The 21,046-nt window shown below is 60.6% G+C and overlaps 4 protein-coding genes across 4 annotated transcripts; 2 read left to right on the top strand and 2 right to left on the bottom strand.

The window, feature by feature from the left end:
* Positions 1-394: 394 nt before the first annotated feature.
* On the bottom strand, positions 395-4,477 carry wee1 (Mitosis inhibitor protein kinase wee1). The gene is made up of 4 exons (XM_062768416.1): positions 4,014-4,477; positions 1,959-3,933; positions 888-1,919; positions 395-838 (listed from the first exon to the last, which is right to left on the bottom strand). Exons 1-4 carry the CDS (start codon positions 4,413-4,415, stop codon positions 468-470), a joined length of 3,780 nt encoding a protein of 1,259 aa, XP_062624400.1. The 5' UTR covers positions 4,416-4,477; the 3' UTR covers positions 395-467.
* Positions 4,478-5,791: 1,314 nt separating this feature from the next.
* Positions 5,792-8,397, top strand: pim1. Its single transcript, XM_062768415.1, has 7 exons — positions 5,792-6,068; positions 6,130-6,378; positions 6,432-6,537; positions 6,586-6,697; positions 6,749-6,979; positions 7,033-7,785; positions 7,843-8,397. Exons 1-7 carry the CDS (start codon positions 6,056-6,058, stop codon positions 8,137-8,139), a joined length of 1,761 nt encoding a protein of 586 aa, XP_062624399.1. The 5' UTR covers positions 5,792-6,055; the 3' UTR covers positions 8,140-8,397.
* Positions 8,398-9,414: 1,017 nt separating this feature from the next.
* CKAP5 (Cytoskeleton-associated protein 5) lies at positions 9,415-17,087 on the bottom strand. The gene is made up of 12 exons (XM_062768414.1): positions 16,811-17,087; positions 16,585-16,694; positions 16,442-16,537; positions 16,256-16,385; positions 16,124-16,203; positions 15,338-16,082; positions 14,674-15,300; positions 14,170-14,631; positions 12,050-14,128; positions 11,736-12,010; positions 10,319-11,691; positions 9,415-10,278 (listed from the first exon to the last, which is right to left on the bottom strand). The coding sequence occupies exons 1-12, from the start codon at positions 16,877-16,879 to the stop codon at positions 9,500-9,502; spliced, it is 6,825 nt and encodes a 2,274-aa protein (XP_062624398.1). The 5' UTR covers positions 16,880-17,087; the 3' UTR covers positions 9,415-9,499.
* A 314-nt stretch (positions 17,088-17,401) lies between these two features.
* On the top strand, positions 17,402-20,929 carry UCKL1 (Uridine-cytidine kinase-like 1). Its single transcript, XM_062768413.1, has 13 exons — positions 17,402-17,651; positions 17,975-18,107; positions 18,152-18,225; positions 18,262-18,289; positions 18,333-18,381; positions 18,434-18,494; positions 18,544-18,630; positions 18,675-18,740; positions 18,777-18,959; positions 18,998-19,171; positions 19,280-19,508; positions 19,795-19,833; positions 20,404-20,929. The coding sequence occupies exons 1-13, from the start codon at positions 17,469-17,471 to the stop codon at positions 20,769-20,771; spliced, it is 1,674 nt and encodes a 557-aa protein (XP_062624397.1). The 5' UTR covers positions 17,402-17,468; the 3' UTR covers positions 20,772-20,929.
* The last annotated feature ends 117 nt before the right edge of the window (positions 20,930-21,046 follow it).

Genomic DNA, 21,046 nt, shown 5'->3' with positions numbered 1-21,046 from the left:
ACTGCGGCCACTCACCCACCCACCCGCACCACCACCTTGCATCCACTGCATATGCAAGCTATGCACAAATCCCGGTGGCCCAGTCAGAGGAACCGGCCGGACCGTACGCTGGCTACTTCAGAGACGCCAAGGCCCATGACGCATGACTCGCTTGCCGTGACTCACTCTCGCATCGTACTCCCTGGCCGTGTCGGCAAAGTGGTGGGCACGCAGGCCGGCAACAGCAGCACCACTCGCCCACTCCCCCACCCACCACTCCCCGCGGGCCAAACCGCCGACCTTGCCCGCAACCAAAAACAAGCTCACCGCCCGCACAACAACCCCCCACCTCGTGCGTGTCCGTCGGAGGATTGCCAGTGGCAACTTGGTCCGCCACCACCTCTCACCCGTTAAACTCGGTACAACCTCCGACGCAAGCCTGTCTTGCGCCGAAATGCATGTCTATTAGGGCAATGCTAAAGCTAGTATTACAACGCATGGGTGGCGGTCGTCCCAAGCAGATAGTCGATAAACCCGGCATCCTCCTCGACAAGAGCCGGCCCGGCTGCTCGCCACACTCCCAGCTCTGACGTGAGCGCGGCCCGAGCACGGACCATGGGTCCGAGCTCGTCCAGTTCGCTCAAAGTCAATCTTGCCGCTGGCGCAGAGTACATCATTTGCCGAATAGTGTCCAGAAGCACTGGCGAGACGGCTGGGGCAGGCGGGTCGCCGGTTATCGACGCCGGCCACGACGACGGCGTGGTGCTGGCGCTCGGAGCTGCAGTGGCTCCTCGCAAAACGTAATGGTCGTCAAGGTCGGAAAAGTCGTCGTTGCGAAGCTTGACCCAAGCTTCACCGTCTGGTGGCATGTCAGTTGCAAGTTCACCTGGCCGCAGACTTTAACTCACTGGATGGTAGTGTTACATTGAGAGCCGCCTCGAGAACCAGGATGCCCAGGCTGTAGACATCCCACTCGGGGGCAGGGGTTGCGTCGTGGAGTGCCTCGGGACAGAGGTACTCGCGGTCGCCTTCAAGCTCACGATCGAGGATGGGGCTGGGGCGGGGTTGGATCGCCGCCCGCTCGTCGTCCTCAAATGGAGGGGTTATGCTGCCTTCGCGCGACGAGCGGCCGGAGGCAGTGCTCCGCATAGTCGAGGTGCTGCGGTTGAGGCCAGGCTCGCGCATAATGCTCATTCCAAAGTCGCCGACCTTGAGACTTCCCTCTCTAGTGATCAACACATTGGACGGCTTGAAGTCAAGGTGGAGGATGTCATTCGCGTGGATGTAGTCGAGTGCAGTTGACAGCTCGGCCATCATCTTCCACACACGCCCCTCGTCGAGTCCGCCACGATCGCCTTGTGCTAGCAGGTACCGACCGAGGTCGCCACATTCCGCCAGCTCGGTTCGAATAAAGAGGCGACCACTCTGTTCCCACGAGTCGGCAAACTTGATGATGCTGGGGTGAGAGTCGCGCGTGAGCTGGCGCAGGATTGTCACTTCCTCGAGCTGCCGCAGTCGGTTCCTGGCCCCAATGTAAGGGCGCCCAGTCTTGACGGCCCAGAGGTCGTTGTCCGCCTTGCTCCGCACCTTCCAGACGTTGCTAAATTCGCCGCTTCCAAGAGCCTGGACCAGAGTAAAGTCACTCTCAAAACGCCCAGCACCAGCCACTCGGGCGGCCTCGGACATGAGTCCTTCCGCAAGCGCTGTGCCAGCTCCCGGTGTGGAGGGCATGGCAGTCGCATGAGCACGGAACGTGGCCGCCAGCATCGGGTTCGAGTTACGCGCAACCGGGCCTGCGCGCGACAGGGCACGAACACGGGCTGGCCGAGTCCGTGCGGGGCTTGTGGACGGAGACCCGGCCTCAGTTGCGTTGCGCGCGAACGGATAGTAAGTCGACGCCACTTGCGGAGAAGGCGTCGTGACGCCAAACTTGGGCTGAACTGTCGGGGTCAGCGGCTGTAACCATGACGTATACTTACTTGTCGCCAGAGGCAGAGGCTTCGTCGGCGTGGCAGGGGATGACATTTTGTCGCTCATGGCGTCGCTGCCAATGCTACCGCAAGACGCAAACATGTTGCTGCCCTTGCGACGCAGACCTCGGTTCCCAATGCTGCTGGCCGTCGAAGACATGCGGACATGACCGCTGGTCCGTCGGTACGGCGATGTGGCGATGTCGCTGGCAACCGAGGCTTTGCGTGCGTGCGTGCTGGTGGACGATGTAGTTCTTCTGAAAGGAGCAGATCTGAAGGGCTTGATAGGCGAGACCTGGTCTAGCTCGTCAAGGTCCTCGTTCTGGACAACTTCCACGCGATCACCCATGCTCGGTGCCCGCTTCTTGCCCTCTCGCGTGGTCGCCTTGGCGGACGCCGCAGCAGGCTTTGGGTCCACAGGCTTTACCACGGGCGTCCAGTGTCTGGTCTTGGCCACAGACGAACCAAACCGGGGGAAGCTAAGCCGACTACCGCGCTTCTTCACAAGCCCAGTAGAAGCGAAGGCTGCGGGCGAGGGCTTGTCGTCACCGAAGAGCTGCGCCACAGGCGTCGCAAGCTGGGTCGGCTCGGGGCGTAAGTTTGGGTCGGTACCTCCTCGGCGAATATTGGGGCGGCTGGCGACACCAGGTACACGAGCCGACAGCGATCGAATCGGCGTAGCCTTGATAGCCTTGGGTGTCGACCCAGAAGCTCTCTTCTCGAAACGGGTCTTGAAGGAAAGAAGGGGAGCAGAGGGAAGGAGTGGCGGCTCTGACTGACTCGAGGTTGAGCGAGTGGGTAACGACGGGAAGGCCGTCCGCCCATTCATTGTCCTCAAAGGGGACAATTCCAGCTCAAGCTCATTGGGCTCGCTCGAAGGAAGGGGGCTCTCCCAAGGCTGGTGGTGAGACATGTCGCTTTGGGTGGCCCGGTCGCCACCGCACCGAGCAAGGAAGGTAGCGTAAGCGTCCTCACTGTGGTCGTGTGGCTCCGAGGTCCGTCGAAGTGATAAGCCGCCAGGCTGCTGGTCCCCATTCAAGAAGCTTCCGAATCCGTCGTCAGTGTCGCGGACAGGAGGCTTCTGGGCAGACTTGATGAGCCGGGGAAGGAAGCTCGACAGCGGCGAGCGGCTGAGCGAGGTGCCAGAGGGGGTTCGGCGCTCAGCAGTCGACCGCTTGCGTTCGACAGGTGGGGGTCCAGCAGACGGAGGGAGGCCCATGGGGAAGACACGAGCAACAGGCGACTCGCCACCACAGATTGCGTGGGCGGGGGAAGGTGCGCGCTTGGTGCGTAGTGGTGATGTCTCACCAGGACTCATGTGCAGTCCTCTTGTGGGCGACAGTAATGTGTCACGTTGAAGGCCGGCGCGGTTTGGCGTTGCGGGAGGAGCAAACTCGTTGTCGTCCTCGCCCCAGATGGACACAACGCTGGGTCGTGTGGGAATGGCGGTCAAGCTGTGGCGTTGGGACGAGAAGAGCGAGGAGGCGCTGGTGCAGCTGCCGGAAAACTCGTCAAATGACGAGTGTGAGAACGTGCTCGAGACGGGCCTTGGACGCGTCGGTTGCAATTCTGGTAGCGCGTCCGTCTCCTCGATCCATTCCTCGGCGTGCCAGTCTGCGTCGTGGTCCTCCTCCCCAAGTGGCTCGGTGCCCATAGGCCGTGCTACCCACGTTGGCGAGTGAAGCTCGTAGGGGTATGCACGTGATTTACTGTGGAATGGGCTTCCCAGAAGCGAGTGAATGACAGGCATCGGAGCAGTGTGTGGGTACGAGAGTTCGCGACCTGTCGGCGCAGCCGGTGTTGACAGTTTGCGCATGTGGGGCCATCTTCGTGGCGTCATTGTCACGGTCGGAGGAGTTGTCATGGCGGGCGGAGTGCTCGAAGGGCCGGCCTGAGTCATGGACACTGGCGACGCCTCACCCGAGTCAATGCTGAATGGCGGAGTACTCTGTGAGAGGGAGACGTGGGAGAAGGTATGTGAGAGCTGAGGAATGTCAGCATGAATGGCGCGCAGGCGCGTCGTTGCGCGTCAGTTGCCACGCCAGATCCTGCATTCCTACTCACCAGCGGAACAGACATTTCTCGTCTCCGTCCTGGTCGCGACCAGCCGCTGACTTTGTCCGTTGGGGCACGGCCGGGACTTGTCGCGGCGTGCAAAGGATGCTGATCTCCAAACGTCCACTCAATGGGGCTTGCGAGGGACTTGGAGGTGTGACCACCTGACCTTGAGCTCGCGCGAGAGTGAGCGGCGCTCGATGTCGTCGAAATGGACGTGGACAATGGGCGCATTGTTGGGACTGCCCGGGGGGAGGGGGAAGCCTTGGCCCGTTTTGGTGAGCGGCAGGTGCAGTCGTCGTCGTCCTGCATGTGTTCCGCTTTTATGCTTGATGGTCTTGTGCGGAGATGTGTGGGTGTTGTTGATGATGATGCGAGGTGCAATGGTGATGATGGTAATGTTTGGCTCATGGTTGCAGTGTTGGTGGTGGTGGTGATGATGATTGTTGTTGTTGTTATTGTTGTTGTTGTTGTTGTGAGAAGAAGATGGGGGTGCTGCCGAGGGAAGGCGTTACTCGTAAATGGGCCGTGTGTGACGCGTGGGGTGGGCACACGGGACGACGAGGGGCAAGGAACAAGCAACGGGGCGGCAAGGGCAGAGAGATGACGATGTCGGTTCGGGTGATGGGGGTGCTTGCCATTCAATGTTCGGCGTTGTCGTTTAAAAGGGACATTAATGGGGAAGAAGGAAGGAAGACGAGATGCGATTTGTGTTGTTTTGAATCGAAACAGAAAAACAAAGTCCCGAGCGTGTGTGTGGGGGTGGATGCGAGTCTGTGTGTTTGTGTGTGGTGGTGTGTGCAAGAGTTTGGCACACTCCCTTTCGATGCACCTGCGCCTGCGTTTTTGCTTTCAAACAGAGTATGAGAAGCAAAAGGTGTAGGTGAGGGGGGGTCTAGATTGTGTTGGGGGGAGAAGGGCGATGATTAAAAGGAAGGAGGGGGGGAGGGGGGTGGGTGTTATGATGGGTGCTTGCTGCTTTCGGGGCTTAGTCGACCACGGTCACATCTGACGCGGGCCAGAAGGTTGACAAGACTGACTGGCAGTCTCGCTCGCTCGTCGTCGACGTGCCTTGGCTTGACTTGGGCTTGCCTGCAGTGGCGTTTCTGAATCTTGCATCTGGCCCTGTAAGCTTTGTGCCGAAGAGCTAAACCGTCGACACGCTCAAAAGAGAGTCGCGTCGTGCCGGCAACCTTGTCGTAGTTGTTTAGCCCGCGGCACGGGCGGGGTGGGTGCAAGGGGTGGCGGCGAGGAGGCGGTGGCGTCAAAAAGGGAACAAGGCCCCAGGGGCGCAGTTGACCCAGGGAGTGGCGGCCGGGGGGTTTTGAACCAAAGGTCCTCTCAGGGTAAACAGCGAAACAGGCCGAAGTGTACAGGGAATGCCATCCAGACAGGACTGACTGGACTGGACTGGACTGGACTGGACAGGACAGAACGGCAACTGAGAAGGCGTACATGCGCCGCAGCGCACAGACACTGACTTGCTGCAACAACAAGGCCGCGGCGGCTGTTCCTGGACAGACAAAAGGAAGGGGGCGCAGACGAGCAAAGGGAAGGCCACCCACCAACAACCTCTCTTCCCTGAAAACGACAGATGTAAACATGCAACCCAATCTGAACAGTGACGAGAAGCAAGGACGCAGCGTGAGATGCACGTGGTATTATGTAACAGAATCAACTTCCCACTTAATCCACCCTCCCCTCTACCATATTCCACCACCCACACCGTCGTCATGACCTCACTGCCGCCAATTGGAAGTGGATGTGCAGCTTTGACATCAACAACGGCCTCGACCTGCACCTTCTCATCGCCCGCGCACTCTGCTCCATCCCCCCCCCCCCTTTCGACCACTTTGCATTGTTCTCGCATAGATTGCAGTGTACAGCACTCGATAGCACACACTCTTGCACAAAGATTTGTGACTAGAAATCAACACGGCATAAACTGTAGCACTTGCAGCATCAACCTTCTCTCTGTGCCGCTCCAAAAAATATATCAACGCCACCACCAACACTTTCCAGTTTTGTAAACACCCACAACATCAATCAACATGGCCACTCGCAGTAAGTTTCGAGTGGCAAGGGAAAGCCAAAGCCCCCCCGCAAGCCCCGCTCACACCTGCAGCCTCTTCTAGGACATCCTCCAAGCCGCCGTCCAAGGCCGCGTCCTCCAAGCCCGCCTCCAAGGCAGCGGCCTCGAAGCCTTCCTCCAAGAGCGAGGCCAAGCCGCCGTCCAAGGCCGCCCAGGCCGACAAGCCCGCCGCTGCATCTGGCACCAAGAGAAACGGACCCACGGAGGACAAGGAGGCGGCCCCGAAGCCCGCCTCCAAGCGCCGCCGTGTCATCGAGATCAACGCCGTCGCGCAGGCTCCTGGTGCGTTTCGCTGACTGCCTTTGCCACTCGGCCACCACTGACTCGCTGTAAAGAGCCTCAGGGCCTCTCGGTCTTCGTCTGGGGAACCGGCGACATGGGACAGTTTGGCACGGGTCCCGATGACCTCGACGAGAAGCCCCGCCCCCAGCTCCACAAGTGGTGAGTCCGAGCGGAGCTGAACCACCAACTTCGAGCTCACTCGGCCAGGTTCGAGGAGAAGAAGGAGGATGGCGAGCTTGGCTCTGGCCCCGACAAGGGCGGCATCGAGACGATCGCTGCTGGCGGTATGCACACTCTCGCCATTGATGAGAAGGGACAGGTGAGTCGGCGCGCGTTCGAACGCCCCGTTCGCCGCTGACTTGGCCACCAGGTCCGCTCGTGGGGCATCAACGACAATGCTGCCCTTGGTCGTAACACTGCCAATGTCCCCGACCCCAACAACGCCGGCTCAACCCTCCCTGCTGAGGACTTTGAGACCTGGCCGTTTGTTGTCGACGCTCTTGCCAAGGACGGCTTCCGTGCTGTCAAGCTTGCCGCCGGTGACAGCGTCAGCGTCGCCCTCTCTGACAAGGGCAAGCTCCGCGCCTGGGGAAGCTTCCGTGTAAGTTTGCTACGGCGATCAGTTACAGGGCCAAGCCACTGACAGATGCCAAGTCCAACGACGGTGTTCTCGGCTTCGATGGCGTTGTGGGCCACTCGCCGTTCCAGTTCAACCCCATCCCTCTCCATGCTTTCGAGCGCATCGAGGTCGTTGACGTTGCTGCCGGTGCTGACCACGTCCTGGCTCTCACAACCGAGGGCCACGTCTACGTCTGGGGCAACGGCCAGCAGAACCAGCTGGGCCGCCGCGTAATGGAGCGCCGTCGCCTCAACGGCCTCGAGCCTGAGCGTCTCGGCCTCCGCAACATTGTCCACATTGCTGCCGGCCAGTACCACTCGTTCGCCGTCGACAAGAACGGCCATGTCTATGCCTGGGGCCTCAACACGTTCAAGCAGTGTGGTCTCGAGGGCCGCGCTGGCGACGAGGAGATGGTCATCCGACCCACTGTTGTCAACTCGCTCTCGCCCGAGAACCACAATGGCGCCAAGGTGGTTCAGGTCGACGGTGGTGAGCACCACTCGCTCTTCCTGTTCGACAATGGCGAGGTCTGGGGTGTCGGCCGCAACGACGCAAAGGAGCTCGGCCTCGGCCCCGACCACCCTGCCCAGGCTGGCCTCGACGAACGCCGGGCTGACATCAAGCACGAGAAGGAGGAGGAGCTCAAGGCGGCGCAGAAGAAGCTCGACGATGTGCTTGCTACTGAGAAGCCCAACGAGGACGACAAGCTTGCTGCCGAGACTGCAGTTGCCGCTGCCCAGGCGTCGCTGCGTGTGCCTTCCGGCGAGTACGTCCCCGAACCTGTTCGAGTAAGTGGTTGGAGATGTGTGAGCTTTTAAAGTTTCGTAACTGACACTTGGACCCAGATTGCATTCCCCCCCATCGGCGACTACGAGGACCCTCCCGAGCTTGAGGCGTGGTCTGACGCACCCACCACGAACCCTGTGGCTTCCATCTCGGCTGGCACTCGCCACAACCTGGCTGTGTCGCGCGACGGCAAGGTGTACGCCTGGGGTCTGGGCAACCAGGGCCAGCTCGGTCTCGGCTCCGCCGAGACGGCCGACACACCCACATGGGTGCGTAGCAAGCAGCTCAAGCCCTACAAGGCTGTTGCGGCCAGTGCTGGCGGCCAGCACTGTGTCCTGCTTGGCAAGTTGGCGTAAGTTTTGTGCCAGCGAGGCTTGCTCTGGCTGCGAGGCTGTCAAAAGCCGGCGCCAGGCGCCCAGTATGTCCGAAAAGAGTCGCGACCTCTCCGCCGAACTTGTCGCGAATAGACCAAAGAAGAACAAGAAGCCCTCCTTCCTGTGCTAGCGCGCGGTGCGGCGCGTTGAAATTTGTCAGAAGCAGGCCTAATAGAGTCAGTAGGCTGCGGCGGTGGATGGGTGGTTTCGTTCCTAGCATGCATTGATGATTGGGTCATGGAAGGATGGAATCGGACCAGCGACGCCTCGACGCCTCTGGGAGCCAGTTAGCTCAGGTCGAGCGAGATCGGTAGACCAGGGAAGAGGTCGGGGAGGGCATTGTCGCAGTCGGGCCCGCTAGGTTAGGGCCAGTGGACGTTGGTCCGACCCGAGCCACCACAAGCGGCGCCGAGGCAGGTAGGCAGCTGACACAGGCACATGGCACCAGCCAGTACGCCGCGGCGGCGTTGCGGCCCTGCGCCACGCCGCGCTGCAGTGTTGGTGTATGCCCATCTCGTGCTGGCGAGCGAGAGGACATGGAGTCGTGTGTGCCTTGAAACCGAGGCAGCGGGTCTTGGTGGGCACAGTTTCATGGTGCTAGCAATGTGGACAGACGCCAGACGCCGGCGGAAGTCATCGTCGCTTCGTCCGCAGAAGGAATGGAGCTGCACGCAGGGAAGCAAACACAGTCAGCACGTACATCATGATGATGCACAGGGAACAGAGAGCAGCGTCGTCAAAATGGCCTTCAAGGGCAGAGGATGCCCAATTAAGCAACACACGCAACGGCGTAAACGACTCTACCCAAACCAGACCCCAGCCAACGGCGGCCACGCGTGCTGCCGTAACCTGGCCAGCAGCGGCGCGTTTCAGCCCAAACCTTGTCGGGTGCTGCACCCTACCCACGGCAACGGGGTGGACAAACATGGCCAACGGCATGAAGCGTGTCCTGAAGTGTTCCGTTCCGCGCTCATATGTACAAACAGTCCTGATCTGGTACATACTACGCTGCTTGCTGCTGGGGCCAGATTTGCGCGACGTTCAAGCTTTGCATTACGCTGCTGTACCCTGTCCTGCCTCATGTCCGCCCACCCAAACAACCTTCCCTCGAGGTCGAGGTTCCGCGTTCCCGATCATGTCACGCGGCCTTGTATGTCATCTTGAGCTACAACCCTTGATCAATCTCGCCCTCGTGGCCTCGTGGCCGCCGCCGCCGGGAGAGTGCCTCGGCCTAAACCAAGTACGCAAACAAACACGACGCCATGCATTGGAGGTGCAGCAGTGATACAATGGGAATACGACTAGTGCCCACGACGCGCCCGACAACGACGACGACCACGCCTCATTCAGGCGAAGGCGTCGTCTTGCCCAGCTCAATCTCGCTCAGCGGCCGCCGCTGTGCAGCCAACTGGGCAGCGCGCAGAGGCTCAATGTCGCTCAGAGGCCGCTCAGGGGTAGGTGACACGCGCTCATAGTCACTCAGCGGTCTCGTCGTAGGCGATGACCCTGAGGTACGAGACGTGCGTGCAAACACCGCCTTGAGCTGTGCCAGCTGGTCGTCGACTGGCGCATTCTTGTCGTAGCCCGCCATCGAAGATGGGCGAGGCGCAAGAGACGTACGCCGCGAGGGACCAGACACGGACGACGCGTTACTCAGAGGCGGCGAGGTGAGCTCGCGGACTGGGGAGCGAATGGGCGATGCGGGCTGCGGCGGCACCGTCGTGGCAGCGACGGTCGGTGAGCGAGGCTCAGCGCCTTCGCCACTTCGGCGGTCAATCGCACGCCAGACGAAGGTCTGTGCAGCGGGGTTGAGAATCGAAGCGACGGCCGCGCGAGCCTCAGCCTCATTCTCCGGGCTCGACTTCATGAACGCGTGCAGGTCGTTCAGACGCTGCTCGCTGTCCCTCGTGTCGGTCAGACGGCGAACCAGTCGCTCCGCCTCACTGACATCGCGGGTTGGCGACTTGCTAACAGGCGGGGCTGGAGGCTCGGGAACGACCGACATTCTCTTGCCGGTCGATAACAGGCTCACTGGGCGCTCGTGGCCGTTGGTTGCACGACGAGCAACAACAGAGTCGGCCGGGGCTGCCTTCTCAGGCGGGGGTGCTTCCTCTGCCGACGCTGGACTTTGTCAGTCTCCACTCACACACACTAGACTCACAGATTCGGAAGATGTAACTGTACACCGTCGTCATGTCGGCCTCGGCGCCAAACTGCTCTTGCAAAAGGTCGTAAATGCCCACGTTGATCTCCTTGGTGTAGACAATGACACGCTGGAGTAGGGTCTTGACGACACGCAGTGGCAGGTCGCCGTGCGGAAGGCCATACTTTGGACGGCGGCGCCACTGGACAGGCGGAATGACCTGTAGCAGGTCCTCGATGATGCTGAGTAGCGTGCCAGCCGCGATACGGTTGTTGCGCAGGTCCGAGTCGATCGAGCGTACACGCTTGTACGTGCACTGAAGCACAACACCAATCTCGCTCGCGATTCGTGGGTCCTGGTTCGGCGTCATGTCACGACAGAGGTCGACCAGCGCGTCGAACAGCATGGCGTAAACCAGCTCGCGCGACGGCGTGGCAATGATCGAGCTCAGGACCATACTCATGTAGTCCCGTAAGTCGTTGGCCTGCTGGTTCTCCTCTGGCTCGTTCTCGCTCCAGACCTCGAGGAGGGCGTAGTGCAGTCTGATGCCAGAGAACAGGCGCTCGAGGGCCTGCAGCTTGAACTTCGTCACAATCACGGCTCGGCCAAATGCAATATGGATCGAGCGCATGAGGTGCTTGATTCGTCGCAGGCTGCGAGCCTCGAGCAGGTCGACGGGGTTGAGCGACGTGAGTTCAAGCTGGTGGCACAAGACGTCCAGGAGAGCCTTTGCCTCGGGCACGAACAGCGCCTCCTCCTCTTCGACCAGAGTGGACAGCCTCTTGAGCGCCTCGGCAGACTCATCGACATCCCGTGTCTTTGCGGCCTCGATAGCGAGGACAGCTTCGCTGACTGCTGGGGCAGGTGCTGGGACTGGGCGACCAAGCGGCTGAGTCGACGGGCGAGTGGGGCCGTTAATGTTGGTCGACAGCTCGGCTCCCGCCGTCGGCAGTCTGGAGGTGCGCTTCGACGCTCCTGGCATGGGTAAGCCCGAGGCTTCAGACGAGGCTGCAGAAGCAGGCCGCAACGAAGACGGGACGAGGATCGCACGCGATGGTGTTGACGACCCAGACGTTGTGGGTAAACGGGTGCTGGGTGCAGGGATACCGCGGGACGCTGGGCGAGTGGGACCAGGCGACGTCGGACCAGACGACGGCCCCGGAATCTCCCTTGAAAGCCGGTTCGTCCCAGCAGCCTTCGGCCGCGGTGAAGCTGAGCGAGGGGAAGTCGGTCCAGAGTCGGTAGCTGAAGCGCGAGCAATGGCTGAGGGAGCGCCGGCTTTCGAGGCAGCAAGCGTCGCTCGTCGGTTCGCAAGCATATCCTTGGACGAAGTGGGCATGGATTCAATCACCGCGGTCAGGTTCCTAGACTCGCCCTGCAACTGAAGCAAGCTTGTCTCGTTAGCTTGCAACATTGCGGGAAACACTAGACTCACGCCATGAGGTTGAGTGCTGCGTTACGCGTGCCCTGATCCGCGATGCACTTGGCGACCACTTCATAGAACGCGCGATCGCCCTGCCGTAACACTGATCCTCGCTTGCGATACGTCTTCTCGATAAGGGCGAGAGATTCGTTGCGACACGTCTTGCCCGCCGACTTGTCCTCGAGACCGTACTGAACGAGCAACTGGACGACCTGCGATGCGGGAATGATCTTGTCCAGCCCCTCAAAGATAGGCGCCAGTTTTGGACCAAACTTGGCGTCTCCAAGCTGCAAGGGTTAGCCTGATCCCTGCACAGTGTAACGCACCTTGATCACAAGAGCCGGCACAAAAAGTTTGACCTCTGTCTCACTCAGCCGCTCTCCACTGCGTGCCAAGCCATCTAGCACGTTGGAAATGACCTCCAGCGACCTGATTCCAAGCTGGGTATTGTTGGACAGAAGGCGGGCAGCCGCGTACTTGAGCGCGAGGTCGACGTTGACCTGCTGGATCGCGACGATTTCATGCTCTGGGAGGCCGAATGAAGGAGCCGTCTCAGCGTCGTAGAACTCGGCGATTACGGCAAGAGATGCCATGAAGTCCTCCTCGGCCTTGTGGTCCTTGCTGAAGAGCAGTGTGAAGATGTCGGGGCTGGTGTGAGGCTCCATCTGGGAGTAGAGGTACTCTAAGCTGTCTGCGCGAGCAGCAGCCTCGAGCGACCAACGGCTCGCGTCTCGTTTCAATCGTTGCAAGCGTGGTTCTGGGGCACTTGTCAAGAACGGCAGCGTGCGTCCCGAAGGTGCCGCTGGAGCAGTAGCGATGGACGCTATTGTGGAACTGGAGCCGCTTCGCGCAGTCGGGAGACGCATCTTGGTTGCAATGCCTGTGGGCCTGTCGTCGCTGAGGCTGGAGGTCGGGCGAGTGCCAGGCGCGGAGGAGAGTGCCTTCATTGCGAGCGACCGTCCCGGGCCAGGAGTTGTCGCCTTGGGAAGCACCGGTGCAGTGGAACCTGCTCGAGGAGTACCGGGCGCTGTCTTAGCACCAGGAGCTTTGATACTCATGGTACGAGCAGGTCCGGCAGCGGCGGGCATCTTGGCTGCCGGAGCCGCCGCTGGCGTTGGAGCAGCATCAGCAGCCGCACCCCGCGCAGCGTTGACAAGCGGAACAATCGTCGCCTTGGACGCCGGCTTGAGGCCAGCGCACTGGTCCATGACGAAGTCGAAGCCCGCGCTGGCAATGACAAATGGAAGGACAACGCCGGCAGCCTTTCGCACGTCACCATTACGGTCCTCGAGACCTGCAATCACTGGTGCTCCGAGAGGGGTCAGGTCTGCCGTTCGGCTTGGTGGCTCTGCGGAAAGACGGTCGCCCACCCAGCCGAGAACAGAGGACCGGAGCGCCGGGTTGGTGCTCTCCAAGCTGGCACCAATGCCAGCATACATTGTGTCCAGAGACCCACAAGCGTCGGCAATGGCAGAGAGGGTTGTCAACGCCGCCGATCGAGTCGTGGCCTTCTGGTCCGCGCAGACGCTGCAGACAGCAGCGACAAGCAGACGGTTGTACTTGTCGAACGGCTGGCCCATACCAGTTGCAATCTTGGTGATGATGCCAAGGGCCAGCATCTTGACCGACAGGTTGGTGTCTGCCATCGCCTTCTTCAAGACTGTACCGATCTCGCCCATGTTGGGCTTCAACCGGCCGTTGGACTTGACTTCCAGGACAGCGTTGAGCGCCTCGAACGCTTCCTTTCGGACCTTCCAAGCGTCGCTCTTCGAGTCGTTGATGACAGGCGTCGACGCGACGAGCTTGTCGAGGTCGACACGGGGGATGAGGTCGTCTAGCGGGTCTGCACCGCCCTTGCCGCCCTTGGCGCCTGCAGCCGGGCCATCCTTGAGGTCGGCCTGTTGGCGAGTTGGTTCAGGTGGCGTCTGGCCGTCAACCTTGTCAAACTCCTTGTTGATCGTGGTCAACAACTGTGGGTTGAGGTCCTCGATGAAGCCCGAAATGTCTGCTCCAACGCCAACCTTGACCTGCACCAGCAACGCAGTAGCGCTAGAGCGCACAGCCGCGTTTGGTGAGCCAAGAGCCGTCTTGATGAAAGTGATGAACTCGCGAAGAGCGATGCCAGCGATACCAAAGTCGATGACCTGCTGCTTGATCCACGTCAAGGCGTCCGCCTGAGCCTTGGGGGCCTTCTGCTTGGTCATGGGCTCGAAGGATTGGGCAAGAACAAACGCCAGAGACGTCCTCTCAGCGCACAGCGAAAGGGCGTCTCCAGCAGGCTTCTTCAGCTTCAGGTCGCCGAGCTTGTCCGTCAACGGCCCAATGATCAGCGAAGCTGCTGGCTTTCCAAACGATGGGCTCTTCTCAGCCATCAACGACATGACCTGGTACAGCTTGGACGAAACCTTGTAAAGTCAGCGTTGTGGTCGTGACGCTCCAGACTCACTTGGAAGTTCTTCTCTCCCCAACCTGGCGTCTTGCCCAAGAAACGCATCATGATTTCGCTGTCCACCGCCTCGGCACCGCCGTCTTCGCCAATCCACTTGACCATCTCATCGGCGGCCTCGAGACGGACCTTCCAGGCGGCGTCGGCGAGAGCCGAGTGGTAATTGGCGGGGATGGCCTCCTCCGCACGCGCCGCAGCCTCCTCCGGACTGTACCGGTACTTCACCGGGTCCGTAGGTGATCCAGCCAGTGTCTTGGCAGCTCCAGGCTTACCAGCAGCAGCTGGCGGCTTCGCTGGCGGCTTGGAGGGTCCCGCTGCAGCTGGTGGTGGCATCTTGGGCGCTGCTGCTTTAGGCGGAGCAGCTCGTGCTGGAGGTGCGGCCTTTGTAGGAGACGGAAGCGCAGACTTTGGTCCGGGTGAAGCTGGCGGTGTGTCTTCATCGTCCTTGGACTTCTTTGTTAACTGCAAGGGTCAGTTGGAACGCATGAAGCCTCCGACACGTACTGGTCTCGTGAACCGCGCAGGTGGTGCACGCTTCGGGGCAGCTACCTCGTCAATGAGTAGGTCATCAGACGGTGGTGGTGGTGGCGCGGCCTTTGCAGCCAGCATCGCCTTCAATCTGGCCGGCATTGCTTTGGCCGGAGGGGCAATGTCGTCGAGCAGCGCGTCACTTCCGCTGCCGTTGCTCTTTGTCGGCGACGGAGGGGGCATAACGGGCTTCTTCACAGCGGGTCGGGTGGCAGCAGGAGGTTTGGCGGGAGGTGCAGCGGCTTTTGGTGCTGGCTTCTTGGCACCTCCGACCTTGTACTTGATCTCGGCGCGTCCAAAGGCATCCTTGACCTTGGTCATTTGGATTTCAGGCACGTTCTCGATGAAGGGGTTGAAAGCGCGCTCGCCCAGGATCTTCATCATGGTACCGAGACACTCAGCAGCAGCGGTACGCACAGGCTCTGCGCTGTCGGAGAGTAGGGCGACGAGTGCCTCGGCCATGGGCTTGACCTGGTCCTTTCCTGGCGCGTCGAGAGTGGCTTTCAGACTCCGATGCAAGAAATTTAGCGTGCCCTCCTTGACCTGGGGGTTCTTCGACTTGAGCTGAGTGAGGACGTCCTCGACAATGTCCTGCAGTGTCGTCTGGGGCACGTCAGCGAGGTCGTCAGCCATAACTCACTGTCAGGAAGATGGCGTCCAAAGCCTTGCCCAGCGCCTCCACGACGGCCGCCTTGCGCTCCTTCAACCTCTCCATGAGACCAGTCATGGTGACGCCGCGGAACTGGCCAAACGACTTGCCGAGGCCCTTTGCGAGCCCTTCCAAAAGCTTGGCCGCCTCCATGACGACATTGACGTTGGCGTCCTTGTGGCATTTCGTGCCGAGCGTCTGGACCAGAGAAGAGTACGCTCCCGCATTCGACGTCAAGATGCGCCCATTCTGCGGCTGTGCAAGAACCTTGTTGCACTCCTCTATTGATTCGAGCCTGTCCTTCCATTTTGATGACGCGAGCCGTTCGCTGAGATCAGCAGGGAACAGAGCCAGCACGTCCACTGGGTCCAGGAGAGACATTGGGTCGATCGCCTCGGGCTCGGCGTCGCCGGCAGCGCCTCCATCGTCGTCGGCGCCGCCGGCCGCTTCGGCCTCCTCTCGTTCACGTTGCGCCTTGCGCGTCCAGCGGGTCGCCTTGCCAGTGCCCTTGCCCTTGCCTTCTGCGTCCAGGGCGTCAAACGCCTTTTGCAAGTCGGCCACCTGCACCGGCTTGAGCTCTGCCAATGCCGGCATGAGCCCCGGACCGAGCCAAGTGTACAGCGCAAGCGTGAGGCTGGTGCCCTCAGCACGGACGTTCTTGTCGGTGTGGCCGAAGATTTTGGGGAGAGCCTTGAGCAGCACCTTGACGTTGCCGAGGGCGGGAACTCCGAAAGCCCTGTTACGTGTCAGCTAGGCTCCGTCGCGCACACCCCGTACTCGGTGATTTCTTTCAAGGTCGTAACGGCTCCCGCGACTGTCTTGGGCTGCTTTGCTCCGAGGCCGACGAGGACATCCGTCTGGTGCGATTGTCAGCCCGTCCGTCCGACATCTTGGCTTCGTCACACTCACGACCACACCCTCTCCTCCATTCTCGACCTCGACGAACATGGCGCACAGGTCGGAGCCCTTCTTCTTGGTGCCTGCTCGAGAGTTGCCGAGCACCTTGTCCACGAGCGCAGGTACAACCTCGGGCCGTAGTCTTCGAAGCTGTTAGTTGGGCACTTCAACCGCAGCCGCCGCGACCACCCTGCTCACTTTGCGCTCGTCTCGCCGCTATTTGTCACGATGGCGAGAACCGCCTCGACACCCTTCTCCTGCGCTACGGCGTTGGCGTCGAGTGTCCACTTCTTGCTGTCATCCCGTCAGCACTTGCTCCACATCGCGCAGATTCAACGCACAGCAGTCCCGCATCGCCGATGAATGGCCTGAAGAAGGGATCCGTGTCCGAGGCCGTCTTGGCCGACTTTGCAATGACATCGTTGTACGCCGAGAGACGGGCCTTCCAGTTCTGAGCACCGTGTGTCAGTATCGTTCGGCGGCGGCATCGGCGTCATTGTCGCCGGCGTCGTCCGGGACTCGTCTGAGACACCCGACATTCCCCCTCCCCAGCTCCGTTCCACCCACCTTGTGCTGGCTTCGCTCGACGAGTGGGATCTGCGAAAAGTCCTCCTCCTGAGGTGGTTCGCCGTCCATGACTGTCGAGATGCAGCGGTTCGGCGGCCGGCCGCGAGTGATCTAGATGGTGTGGTTCACAAAGTCGAGAGGGGTGGGTGCTTCGTGTCGTAATTGATAGTGGGGGGGGGCTTGTTGTCGTGACTGCAGTCGTGTCAATGATGCCGTTGGAGTGACCGGCCCGAGTTGTCTGAGAATGACTTGACTTGTCTGACAATGAGATTCGAAGGGAACAGGGGATGTTGTTGTGTAACGCGCGCCGTTCCGTCGCCGCCGCCATCAGCCAGCACCTGCACCTGCACCTCGATGTTGTTGACGCACAGGGGAGCGTGCAAGGAACGGCCACAGTGATAAGCGCACTCACACGCGACGACGTGACAGGGCGGGGAACGCGGGAACAAACAATCCCACGTCATTAAACATACCACGTGACATTAAGGTCCAAGCGGGGTCTCCATTCCGTCACCGAGACGCGACCAGCCAGCAGATCTACGAACAGTCGACCTCGGCGTCTTCCTCTCCATCGCCGCCGCTCGCACCGCGCTCGCACCGCCTGAACCAGCATCGCTGAAAGGCCCTGCGAGACGACAACATCAGAGACACGGCAACAATGTCCCACCCTCCTCTTCCTCGCCCGACCCCACGCGTCATGACTGCCAACAATGCCACCACGCCCGCGCGAGCCAAGAACGTGGTGATGGCTTCGCATGGCCGCGCGCCGTGGTACACTCCCGACGGGAAGAATGTCGACGCGTATGTCGTTGGTATTGCTGGCGGTAGCTCTTCTGGAAAGGTGAGTGTGTAGCTGCGGAAGTGGGGTGAGGACGGTGGGACGAGGTCGAGGTGGACGGTGGCCACAAGCTGTTGTCTCGTGGTCAACTCCCAGGCGGCCGCCAGCAGAGCAGCCTGCTATGCGATGCCGAGAGAGCACGGCTGTACAATGATCGCCGAGGAAAGCGAGCAAGGTCAGCTCCGTTGAAGATGGTTCGGCCAAAACACGTCCGTCGTCGACAGATGTCGACACCAGTGCCTTTCCTCGGCGCCAGCTGCCTCGATGTCAATACTTCCACGCTCCTTGGCACGAGCATGTCGTCCTCCCCAGAGCTGATACCTCAGACTTCGGTCGCCCGAGCCATCCTCCAGGGCCTGGACAACATCCCCTCGGTCATGATCCTCTCCCAGGACTCTTTCTACAAGTACCACACTCCCGAGGAGATCAGGCTCGCGTTTGCCAGCGAGCTCGATGTTGGTGGGTTGCATCCTGTTTCTTCTAGACCCATACTGACTGTGCAGACCACCCCGACTCGATCGACATGGAGTTGTTCGCCAAGTGCATTGTTGACCTGAAGAAGGGAAAGGCCACCGAGGTGGGTCGGGTGTTGCTGGGTCGCCACTGACGTCAGCTCCCCGTCTACTCTTTCGTCCACCACCGTGAGTGTAGCTGAGTGAGCGTGGACGTTCGTTGACCATGCAGAGCGCATGCCTGAGACCAAGTACATCTACGGTGCGAGCGTTATCATCGTGTAAGTTGTCCTCTGCAACCAAGTGCTTGGGACCCAGTGCTGAATGGCTCAGTGAGGGCATCCTGGCCATGCAGCCCGAGCTTCGTGACCTGTATGACCTGAAGATCTTCGTCGTACGTCTACCGCGTTGCTGTGTGCTATGATGTTTCTAAGGTGCCACAGAACTGCGACTCCGACCTCATGCTGGCGCGCCGCATCAAGCGCGACACTGTCGAGCGTGGACGTGATGTGAACGGCATCCTCGATCAGGTGAGTTCGAAGCCCCGCTAGGAACGCATGAACTCACTTCCCAGTACCTTCGCTTTGTGAAGAGCAGCTATGACAACTTTGTCCAGCCGTCGTCAAAGTACGCGGACATTGTGAGTCCTTGAGCATGGCCGCACTGACGCTGTCAGATTGTTCCGGGGTACAACAATGACACGGCGATCGAGCTCCTCATCACGCACGTTAAGCGCCAGCTCACGACCCGTGCGCTACGCTTCCGTGACGAGCTGGTCGTCAGCAAGTCCGAACTGGCCAAGAGTGCCTCTTGGGACGATGAGCATGTCGTGCTGCTCGAGCAGACAAGCCAGCTTCGTGTAAGATAGCCAGTGCCGAGCAGCTAGCTCACGCCCAGGGCATCATGACTATCCTGCGCGACACCGAGACCAAGCGCGGCGACTTCATCTTCTACATTGACCGCTTGTCCACCCTGATCGTCGAGAAGGCCCTCACGCTCCTTCCTCACAAGAGCAAGGACGTGGTGACTCCCACGGGCAACACCTACCACGGAGTGGCGAACTGCGACAGCGTGAGTTTGAGCAGAGGCGCCTTTTGTGGGCTCGAGTCACATCCCACGGGCCCTCTTGGTCGTCGTCGTCGTCATCCACCTTGCTGACGTGCGCTCGCGCTCGTGCAGGAGATTGTCGGTGTATCGATCTTGCGCTCCGGAGGCCCCTTCTCGCACGGCCTGCGTCGTGTTATTCGCGACGTGCCTCTGGGATCGCTGTTGATTCAGTCCGACCCCCGCACGGGCGAGCCGTTGCTGCTTAATCTCAACTTGCCTCAGCAGTTGCGTAGCCACGCCACGAGTGACAAGACGCAGGTGTTACTTTTGGACTCGCAGATGGGAACAGGCGCTGCCGCTCGTAAGTCCTCGAAACCCCCCCAAACTCTGCCCAATCGTTCCCCTCGCCTCTGTTCCAAGTCGTGATGCCCAAGTTCCGAGCGAGCTAGTCTTGGCAGTGACTGCACGCTCTCTGAAACGAGGCGGCGTCGCCGGCAGTGGCTCAATGTGTTTCGATGGCACCCTCGAAATTACACCGGTGTCCGGTGTGGCGACGACAGAATCGGCACTGGCGGTGCCACCGCCGCCGCCGCCATCCCAACCCGCCCGCCTCCCACGCATGGACCTCCGCTGACACCTCATTCCAGTCATGGCCATTCGTGTCCTGCTCGACCACGGCGTTCCAGGTGAGTTGCGGCGAAATTGCATTGCATCCTGCCCCAAAGAAATGATGGGACGAACGGAAAGACCGAGACCGAAAAATACCGCACGGCACGCCTCCGTGGTGGCTCGTGCTCAGTTTCAGTGCGGTGGCCTGTGCTCAGTTTCAGTGGGGCGGAGGCGGAGGCGGCGGCAACGTCGCCGTCGACGCCGCCGCTGCCGGCGTCGTGGTCACAAGACGGTCTGTGCGTCCGTTACCTCGACTGCCGCATCAGCGCCACAATTCTGCGCCACACAAGGTGCTGGTTCATTCCTTGTGGCGCAGGCGGAGTCAAACTGTTCCGAGTGGGCGACGGCACTTAAGCTCAAGGTCCCTTTCACGTGTACCGGAGGCGTAGGTGGAGGCCAGATTCCCGGTGATGTGGCTTGCGACTGTTTTGCGATTCTTTCCGTTTAGTGGGGCTGCGAGATTGGGGTGCCACCATGCTGCTACCGTGGCGGGTGGAGCAGGTAACCTGTCTCGACGCCAGCGCCGCGCATCCCATCCCTGGCAAAAGAAGGCATGCAACAACCGAATCTCGCTGACGCATTCCCAGAGCGCCACATTACTTTCCTTACCTTCCTCGTCTCGCGCCAAGCCGTGCACACTGTCAGCCGTGCCTTCCCCCACGTCCGTATCGTCACGGCTGCCATCGACTCGCGCCTCGACGAGGTCCACCTGCCTGGCTCGACCGGTAAACTCGATGCAGCCGACCCAGAGTTTGCCGCCCGCCTCATTGCGCAGTCAGACCTGTACGACGACGCATCGGAAGCGGCTGCGACGCCCACAGAGTGGCGCAACAACGACGCCATCCCAGCAGCCGTGGAACGTGGACAAGACTTGGCCGCCGGTGTTAATGACCGCCTCGCGTGGGTCGTCCTTCCGGGCATGGGTCACATTGGCGACCGCTACTACCTCAACTAAAGAGGCCTCTTGCATAATGTTAGCATGTATCCATACAGTGGCGGCGGCAGTGGCAGTGGAAGTGGCAGTGGCACTTGGCATCATGGCACGGGTCACATTACTGTTCGTAACTAGTCACACTTTTGCTGGTGGCTTCCACCCCGAAAAGGATGGCGAGCACACCAGCAGACCTACTTCTAACAACGTATGAGAGGGAGAGGGAGAGAGACACGGACGGAGAGGATGCACAGTATGAGGGGATGTAGGGAGATATGCAGGCCAGATCGTGTTCATGG

The sequence above is a fragment of the Vanrija pseudolonga genome, chromosome 2 (genome assembly GCF_020906515.1).
Source record: "Vanrija pseudolonga chromosome 2, complete sequence".
In the NCBI taxonomy this organism is placed as follows: domain Eukaryota; kingdom Fungi; phylum Basidiomycota; class Tremellomycetes; order Trichosporonales; family Trichosporonaceae; genus Vanrija; species Vanrija pseudolonga.
This window is presented reverse-complemented; position numbering and strand designations above follow the sequence as displayed.

Coding starts and splice junctions, on each gene's coding strand:
- UCKL1 (XM_062768413.1), top strand. CDS start 17,469: ATGTCCCACCCTCCTCTTCCTCGCCCGACCCCACGCGTCATGACTGCC. Junction 17,652..17,974: donor GCGGTAGCTCTTCTGGAAAG/GTGAGTGTGTAG, acceptor CTGATACCTCAG/ACTTCGGTCGCCCGAGCCAT. Junction 18,226..18,261: donor AGAAGGGAAAGGCCACCGAG/GTGGGTCGGGTG, acceptor CACTGACGTCAG/CTCCCCGTCTACTCTTTCGT.
- pim1 (XM_062768415.1), top strand. Junction 6,698..6,748: donor CCATTGATGAGAAGGGACAG/GTGAGTCGGCGC, acceptor CTTGGCCACCAG/GTCCGCTCGTGGGGCATCAA. Junction 6,980..7,032: donor GCGCCTGGGGAAGCTTCCGT/GTAAGTTTGCTA, acceptor ACAGATGCCAAG/TCCAACGACGGTGTTCTCGG.
- CKAP5 (XM_062768414.1), bottom strand. CDS start 16,879: ATGGACGGCGAACCACCTCAGGAGGAGGACTTTTCGCAGATCCCACTC. Junction 14,632..14,673: donor CTGCGCGGTTCACGAGACCA/GTACGTGTCGGA, acceptor TGACCCTTGCAG/TTAACAAAGAAGTCCAAGGA. Junction 11,692..11,735: donor GCAGCACTCAACCTCATGGC/GTGAGTCTAGTG, acceptor TAACGAGACAAG/CTTGCTTCAGTTGCAGGGCG.
- wee1 (XM_062768416.1), bottom strand. CDS start 4,415: ATGAGCCAAACATTACCATCATCACCATTGCACCTCGCATCATCATCA. Junction 1,920..1,958: donor GCCTCTGCCTCTGGCGACAA/GTAAGTATACGT, acceptor TGACCCCGACAG/TTCAGCCCAAGTTTGGCGTC. Junction 839..887: donor CAATGTAACACTACCATCCA/GTGAGTTAAAGT, acceptor ACATGCCACCAG/ACGGTGAAGCTTGGGTCAAG.